The 9,214-nt window shown below is 37.6% G+C and overlaps 1 protein-coding gene across 1 annotated transcript in view; it reads right to left on the bottom strand.

Moving 5' to 3' along the window:
* The window catches only part of KIAA1549 (KIAA1549 ortholog), a 106,707-nt gene that overhangs the window by 10,249 nt on the left and 87,244 nt on the right, over positions 1 to 9,214 (bottom strand). Inside the window, exon 17 of the mRNA XM_011995505.1 lies at positions 5,593 to 5,639. Within this exon, the coding sequence (XP_011850895.1) occupies positions 5,593 to 5,639 (47 nt within the window). The remainder of the gene's footprint in view (positions 1 to 5,592; positions 5,640 to 9,214) is intronic.

Here is a 9,214-nt window from a genome sequence, read left to right as displayed (position 1 = left end):
AAAAAAGGAAAATAACATCTTAGTAATATTATGAAAGTTGTTTTGATCTCACAGACCTCCCCCCTACAACGAAAGGGTCTCAAGCACTCTCCAGGAGTCTGAGAACCTCACCTTGAGAAACACTCTTCTGAAGAAATTCAAGGAAAAAAAGATAATAGTCTGCTATAGTTCTTTGCAAACGACACCGAACCTGTAATTCACAGATGTACCAGTTTGGTGAGAATGTAGGTTGACCTGCACTTATTCTCCAGTGTTGTTTCTAGAGTATATCTCATAAACTGAAACCCAGGCTACCTAGGTTACTCTCTGTAAATAACTGTTGTTGTTTTAGATTGGCCTCAGAGAGGGACGTGTGATATCCCTGACTTTATAGATCTAAGGGCTTCCCATGAGGCATGCTCGTCCTTCAAGACCTGTAAACTGGAGCCCACACCTCACCGAACCACAATCTCTAGACCATCCACCCATGAACTAGCTCTTGTCATTCACTTAATTCTCCCTACTTTCCCCCACCTCTCGACAACATTTCCATCCCTTTATTCTTAACATGGTTTGCAATCCAACACTCTAAAACCCTTTAAAGTGGGTGTTTATACAATTTATCATCCACACCACAACACCTTTGAGGGTGAAAGCTATTAAAAATGGGACTAACCTGGGTAACTGGACAGGTCATGGTCCCTCATCTCTAACTTCTGCCCTGCATCACCTGAGCTTACCTCACCAGTTTTACCTTTGCTGCTTTTGGACCACAGAGCTGTGTGGTAGGGGAGGAAGGCTGGAGAAAAGCAAAGCAAACCCCTCTGAAAATGATGATGGTTAAAAAAAAAAAAAAACAGAAAAAGTAAATAGGAAGCAGATAACATTCCTACTTCGGTGTGACTTCTGGTCACTGAAGGGATGGTTGGCTTTGGTTTCTGAGATTCAGTCTGTTTCACTGCAATGACAGCTTTGTAATAAGCCAATGTCCACACACACACACAGCTGGTCGACTGGTCTGTTTCTCTAGACTCACAGCAATGCTGCACCATCTCAATCACTTGACAGCAATGTACAATATTTAGAATGGTCCTAACACCTCCTTCTTCTTTCTCAAAGTGTCTGGGCTATTCTTGGCCCTTTGCATTTCCAGATAAATTTTAGAATCCATCTGTCAGTTTCCACATATTAAAAAGAAATTACTGGGATTGTGAATGGGATTGCACTGAATCTACAAATCACATGGGGAGAAATGACATTTTTAAAATACTGAGTTGTCCAATCTGTGAACATCTTTCTTTAGAGGTCTTAAAAGTCTTTGGTTAGATTTATTCTGAGGTGTTTTATATTTCTAAGTGTTATTTTAAATGATATCTTTGAAAATTTTTTCTTTCCTGTTTGTTGCTTACATGCAGAAATAAAACAGATTTTCGTATACTGATTTTATATCCAGTTATTTTGAAATTTAGTTGGCTTGCTATTTAGCAATTTTGCTAAATTCCCTAAGTTCTAACAGTTTGTGTGTTGACATTTTAGGATATGCTACTACAGAATTATATCATCTGTGAATAATAACAGTATTACTCCTTTCTTTGAATTCTTTACTCTTTTTGTGTTTCTCTTGCCTTGTTACAGCGCAATTTTGAATAGAAGTCATGTGAGCGGATATCTCTGTCTTGTTCCCACTCTCAGAGGGCAGACTTTTTTTAACATTTCACCATTCAGTAATATTTGCCAAGATACCTTTTATCAGAATCGAGAAGTTCGCTTCCACTCTTTGTTTGCTAAGATTTTTACCATGACAGGATGTTGAATTTTACCACCTGCTGTATCTATTGAAATGACAAGATTTCCCTCCTTTATTCTCCTTAAAGTGGTAACTTACACTGCTCGGTTTTTAAATGCTAAATCATCCTTACACTGCTGGAAAGAAATCCAATGTGGTTGTAATATGAGATGCTTTTGTGTCTACTGCTGGTTATGCTCACTGATATTTAGTTTCAATTTTTTAATATCTATGCTCATGAGAAACGGGCCCTCAATTTCTTTTCCTGCAGTGTCCCTGTCCTTCTTGCCCTTGTCCCTGGTGTCAAGGTGATGTTGGCTTCATAAAATGAACTGAGAAGTGTTCTTTTTCTGTTCTTTAGAAGAGTTTGTTTAATACTGATACCTTTCCCTCCTTCAGTGTTTGGTAGAACTCACTGCTGAAGCCCCCTGGGCCTGGAGCTTTGTTTGTGGGAAGAACTGTAATTATGATTTCCACTTTAAACATAGTTATATGACTATTCAAGTTTTCTCTTTCTAGGAATTTTTCTATTCCAGAAAAAAATTTTTTTTGAGACAGGGTCTCACTATATTGCCCAGGGTAGTTTCAAATGCCTGAGCTTAAGCAATCCTTCCATCTCAGCCTCCAGAGTAGCTGGGATTACAACCACGCACCACTGCATCCAGCCCCAAATTTATTAACAAAAACGGGTTCATAAAATCTCCTTGTTAACGTAAGATCTGGATTAATGCACCCTTTTCATTCTTCTTATTGATAATTTGTTGCACAGATGATTTGATCAAGCTTGTGAGAGTCTATCAATTTTATTAGTTTTCAAAGAACTAACTTTTGGTTTTACTGATCCTCTCTTAATGTGGTATTTATTTTCTATTTCATTAATTTATATTATTATTTTTAGTATTTCCTTCTGTCTACTTCCTTCACATTTAATTGGATCATCTTTTTTTACATCTTGAGGTCGATGCTTAGATCCACTGATTTTTCAGCCACTTTTCTTTCCAATATACGCATTTAAGGCAACACATTTCCCCCTGAACACTGCTATAGCTGCACCTCACAACATCTGACCTATTATATTTTCATTATTATTCATTTTAGGGTGTTTTGATTTCCATTTTGATTTCTTCAGTGTACTGCAGGTTACTTACAAGAGTACTAATTAATTTGCCATCAAAGATTTGCTTTTTTTTTTAACTTTTATTTTAGGTTCAGGAGTACATGTACAGGTTTGTTATATAGGGAAACTCAAGTCACAGGGGTTTATTGTACAGATTATTTCATCACCTAGGTACTAAGCCTAGTACCCAATAGTTATTTTTCCTGATCCTCTCCCTCTACCCTCAAGTGGGCCCCAATGTCTATTGTTCCTCTCTTTGTGTCCACGAGTTCTCATCATTTAGCTCCCACTTGTAAGTGAGAACATGCAGTATTCGGTTTTCTGTTCCTGCATTAGTTTGCTAAGGATAACGGCCTCTGGCTGCATCTATGTTCCTGCAAAAGACATGATTTTGCTCTTTTTATGGCTGCATAGTATTCCATTGTGTATGCATACCACTTTTTTTTTTATCTGATCTGTCACTGATGGGCATTTAGGTTGATTCCATGTCTCTGCTTTAGAGAATAGTGCTTCAATGAGCATTTGCATGCATGTTTCTTCACAGCCGAACAATTTATATTCCTTTGTATATATACCCATTAATGGAATTGCTGAGTCAAATGGTAGTTCTGTTTTTTTAACATCAATTAAATTCTATTTATTTAAATATACTAAGCAAAACACATTTTATGAAGCATTTTTTTCTGTGACAATTCGGTCTGTGCTGGATCCACTCTGTGCTGCTGTTTTCTGACGCCAGTTGGTAGTTCTGTTTTTCTGCCTTTGAGGAATCGCCACACTGCCTTCCACAATGGTTGAATTAATTTACACTCTCACCAACAGTATATAAGCATTCCCTTTGCTCCAAAACCTCACCAGCATCTGTTATTTTTGACCTTTTAATAATGGCCATTCTGACTGGTATGAGATGGTATATCTCATTGTAATTTTGATTTGCACTTCTCTAACAATCAGTGATACTGAGCTTTTTTTCATATGCTCGTTGGCCGCATGTATGTCTCCTTTTGAAAAGCGTCTGTTTGTGTCCCTCGCCCACTTTTTAATGGGGTTGTTTGTTCTTTTCCTTGTTAAGTTCCTTACAGATGCTGGATATTAGACCTTGGTCAGATGTATAATTTGCAAATATTTTCTCCCATTCTATAGGACAGACAGCCTACAGAATGGGAGAAAATATTTGCAAACTAGAGCTTCTGCTGTGCAGAAGCTCTTAAGTTTAATTAGATCCCATATGTCAATTTTTGCTTCTGTTGTGATTGCTTTTGGCGTCTTCATCATGAAATCTTTGCTCATTCCTATGTCCAGAATGCTATTGCCTAGGATGTCTTCCAAGGTTTTTATAGTTTTGGGTTTTATCTTTTATTACTGGTTTCTAACTTAGTTCTACCAGGATTAGCAAATATACCCTGAGCGATTTCACTTCTTGAAATTTGTTAAGATTTGTTATGGTCCAGCATATGGTAAATTTTTTAAAATGTGTTTTAAAGGAAGATGTACTTTACAGTTGAGTCCAGGGTTCTATTTACGTCAATTAGGTCAAATTGATTAATCACGTTGTTCCAATCTTCTATATCCTTTTTGTATCTTTATATTTTTTGATGTGTCGCTCACAAGCCAAATATATTTTTAAATCAAATCTAATAACCTTTGTCTTTTAAATTGAAATATCTAGTTGTTAACACTTAATGTAATTAATTCTAGATCTGAATTTAGATATCTACTATCTTATCTTTCTGCATGTCCTGCAAATTCTAAGTTCTTTTCTCTATTTCCTACCTTCTTTTGTATTATTTTATTCTTCCTTACTATTTTATATTTAAGCATTCTCCTAGTGAGCCTAGAACTACACTAGAATCCTTCACTATAACAGTCTAACATAAAGTAGCCCTTTTACATCTTCCTGAACAATGGACCTTAGTTCCATATTAACCATAAGTGTAATTATTTTAGAATCTGTGTCTGATAACTCTATTATCTGTAGTTCTGCTTCTATTGTCTATTTCTTTCCTTTTTAAAAAAATTGTATTTTTTTTTCTTATATGCCTGGGGGTGGGTGTGGGGGTGTGTGGAAGGGGGGCTACTGTAGCAATAATGTAAGGCCTAGAGTGATGTAATCTTCTTCTAAAACGGATGTTCATTTGTTTCTGCCAGGGAGCAACCCCAATCAACTTTCAAAGCTGACCTTCACTTCCTGCAGGGACTGATCTGCTTATGATTCACCCTTACTCCTACAGCTAACCCCTAAGGGTCCAAACTCAAAACCTTCGGGTGTTTACCAGGGTCTCCCCTTGTGCTTCCAACCCCATGAGTCTGACAAAGGCTCTGCCTGGCTTCCCAGGTGCTTCTTCTGGAATCCACAGATGTCCCTGGGGAAAAATTGGCCCAAGAAGCAGGGCTCATGCCTCTGAATTTCCTGGATCTTGGTCCCATACCACTTCACTGCTCTGTTAGCTCTCTGGGGTTTTTCATGTTAATATCTTGTTCAGCTTTTCCAGTCATCCTCAGCAGGAGAGTTGGTCCAAATTACCTAGCCTGTCATTACTGGAACAGAACTTAAATTCCAACTTTTTCCCCTCCTCTTCTAGTTAGATCAAGAGAATATACAACTCAGAGTTTTACATCTGCTTATTTAGCTAAAATTAGTGAGTTTATAAAGTTTTTAAAAACAGCCTATGTGAGAAAGTGATAATACATTTTGTTTTGAAAACCTTACCTTGGCAATGGACCTGTTGGGGGAGTCATTCCATAATCTTCATATCTCTGGAAGACATACAAAAGAAATTGAAGATTAATACTTAATACTTATTATAAAGTGACAACAGCAAACTTATAAATTCAGCTTTACAGGATCGACTTTCAAGAGAATTATTTTCTCATTAAAACTTAGCATGTTACGGGCACTCAAGTTTCGGTTCGAGGACCTGCACTACCAGACTTTAGAAAACACATAACTCATTTCTAGATCTTTCCTTCTTTTGTATATTACAACTACAAATATGAATAGCTGACAGGCTTTCTGTGCCTGCTCTTCCCTACAGATCCATCTGTATCTTCTGCTGCAAACTTGTATCTTCTGCTAAAGGGCCTCATATCTTTTGCTAAAAGGCAGGCCTGAGTGCCCACAATTAGCACAGTGACTCCAACCACATGGGCCACAAAGGTCAGCGAGACCCAGTGGTGCCCAGTACCTAGTCAAATACCTCAAGCAACTCAAGTATCAAATCCTGCCTCATGTCGTAGAATGCTGCAAAAAAAGAAAACCAGAAACGAGAGAGACTCTACAAGACCAAGGCAGCACCTTCTGTTTCTGACCATTTACTGGTCCCCAGGAGACCCAGCTATACCTTCTGCCCTTAAGTTCCATAACGTGCCCCCGTATCCTTCAATCAACTCTTTTTACTTGAGCTAATCTGAACTAGCCAAGTGTTCGCTGACTAAAACAATATGCCACATGATTTAAAGAAACAGACATCTAAGAAATCTGTTGCATTCCTGGTGAAATCAATATATCCTAACCCTAATATACGTGGGACTCTTATTTCAACATTTCTTTTCAATAACTGTGAATTGTTCTTTTTGGAATTAGATATTTCAGAAGAACAGTAACTATGGGCAGAGTCTGTCCAGCTGCAGTCAGTTGGAACCAATGGTTTGTCTAAGTTAGGTCTAAGTCAGCCTTGCTTCTGAAGTTGCTCCAACATGACATCTTTCTTTTTACAAGCTGTCATTTACCGAATTAGTATTTTGAGTTAAGCATTGTATGAGCATTAACCCAAGCCCACAACATCACTAAAAAGTACTCACTGCCTCTGTTTTATGAATGAAACCAACTCACAAAGAAATTAGGTGATTTCCTCCTATGTCTTTTGAACTCCAAAGACCATGCTTCTCACCAACCACCCCGCACCGCCCATGGTTTCCAAAACCAGACACTCTCCTGTGAACAAATATCTATTTTGTGAGGGAAAAAGTAGAGGTTTTGGAGTCAGACAGACTGGCTTAACATTCCTGGGCCTATTCCTTTATGCCAAGAGAATATAATGATCTCCACATTCATAGAGTTCTAAGGGGATTGTTAAATATGAAACTGTGGTCAGATTACTTCAACTTCTGACTCTCTCTGCTTCCATCCCCTTGGCTGTCATGTGGAACCTTGTGGAGTTCCCCAACTGAGGCAAAACAAGGGAAAGGGAGTTATGGACGAAGGGAGGAAGAGAAGGAAAAGAAGCTTCCATTCATTTTCCAAAAAATTACAGGGAAATCTGAGACTACATAGAGATTATTCACAGTGCTGGTGCTTTCGGCAGAGTGTGGGTTTTTAAAGCACATTCATATGCAAAATCTTAAAAAAAGTCAGTGCTTACCAGTTTACCTACCAAAGTCTCAGGAGGTTTTAGTGGCATATTAAGAGAAAAACAATGAAAAATAGCTGTCCACTTATTATCTTTTGTATCTCTGTAGTGTGAGGATTTCAACTCTATCCTCATCAGAAAAAGAATGTCATATTTCTAAGGACTGCATGCCCTGATGAAAAGTTTAAAAAAAAAAAAAAATCACAGAATTTCTCTGCTTCTGTTGCAGGATGGATCACACCTATATAAAAGTGGGGCACAAAATTGCATTTGAAGGTTTCAATCGGCTATGTATATAAAAATCCCACTTTAATGCATCCCTTTTTTCTATTCAGTATAAAACACAGGCCAACAGAGTGAGAAACGTAAATGAGATGGTTGGTAGAGTTTGGGATAGGCCTGAGGTAAAGCAACCAGACAGCGAGGCCTGCTTGTAAAGTGTCTCAGCCCAGGGATTTGTACTGGCTACTCACAGGACTAGTCCAGAGACAGCTTACCTTCTCAAGGAAGCAGCGACACCAACTATCAACCGGCCTGACTCACTGATGCATAACTAACACCCTTATCCTCACAAAAAAGGAGCAATGTCATCAGATGGCAAATAAAGGCTCATGCAGTAACTGAAGGCACCTTGAAATCCACATTCCTGTGGTTTGTTTTTTTTTTTTTAACCAAAAAAAAGCAAATAGCAGCAAATAGAGAGTGATCAGGCTCCCCTTGGCAACACTAACTTTATGATCCATTTATAAACACGTTGAAATTCTATTAGATATGCACGGATAAAGCCAATGATCCTGATTTTCTACTAGATTAAACTGCTAGCACTCTCATCCAACTACATCAGGGTAACATCAAAAATCCACAATAAGAAAACCACTGAATAATGGTGTTTATTTAAAAATCTTACTGTAGGCTTGAATTTATAAGGCATTATCAGGGAATCTTGAATCTGCAACACCTATGAACAATGAACAAATAAGAGAAATAACAACACAAATCTGCCAAACTACACCACTGGCTTCTGTGGGTTTCCAGTTTGCAGAAAGCAGATCATGGGATTCTCAGCCTCCATAATTACATGAGCTGACACCTCATAATAAGTAAATTTCTCTCTCTCCCCCTCACTCTCTCCATACAAACACATATGCATACACACACACACACACACACACAAACACTACTAGCTCTGTTTCTCTGGAGAACTCTGACTATTTTAAATAATAGACCCTACATGTGAATGGATAAAGAAATGTGGTATATTTGTAAATGGAGTACTATTATGTGCTGCTGTTTTCTTTGGGTCTATTATAAATAAATCTGCCATGATGTACAAGTCTTTGTATGAAAATATGTTTTTGTTTGTCCTGGATAAATACTTAGGAAGAGAATGCTGGTTCATATGGTAGGATATATGTTTAACTTTTTAAAGAGACTGCCAAACTGTTTTTCAAAGTGGTTGTGCTATTTTACATTCCCACCAGCAGTTCATGAGACTTCTAGTTGTTTACATTCTCAGCAACATAATTGTAGATTTATTTCTACATGCAGTTTCATCAGTTTTTGCTTAATGTGTTTTACAGCTCTAATACTAAACACATAAACATGTAAGACTTTGTGTCTTCCAGATAAACTGACCACTTTATTATGAAATGATCCTCTTAATCTTTAATAATATTCTTTACTATGAGCCCTATTTTGGCTAATATTAACATAGCCATTCCAGCTTTCTATGATTAGTGTTAGTATGGCATATCTTTCTCCAAACTTTTCTCCATACTTTTCCTTTTTACCTATTGGTATCTTTGTATTTAATGAAGGTTTCTTGTAGGCAGCATATACTTGGATCTTGCTTTTTATCCAAACTGACAAGCTCTGCCCTTTAATAGGGGTGTTTAGGCCATTCACATTTAATGTGATTATTGATGGGCTGGATTTAAATCAACCATCTTGATATCTGCTTTTAATTTTCCCCATCTGTGCTTT

This window comes from Mandrillus leucophaeus, unplaced genomic scaffold, assembly GCF_000951045.1.
Source record: "Mandrillus leucophaeus isolate KB7577 unplaced genomic scaffold, Mleu.le_1.0 Scaffold49, whole genome shotgun sequence".
Taxonomy (NCBI): domain Eukaryota; kingdom Metazoa; phylum Chordata; class Mammalia; order Primates; family Cercopithecidae; genus Mandrillus; species Mandrillus leucophaeus.
This window is presented reverse-complemented; position numbering and strand designations above follow the sequence as displayed.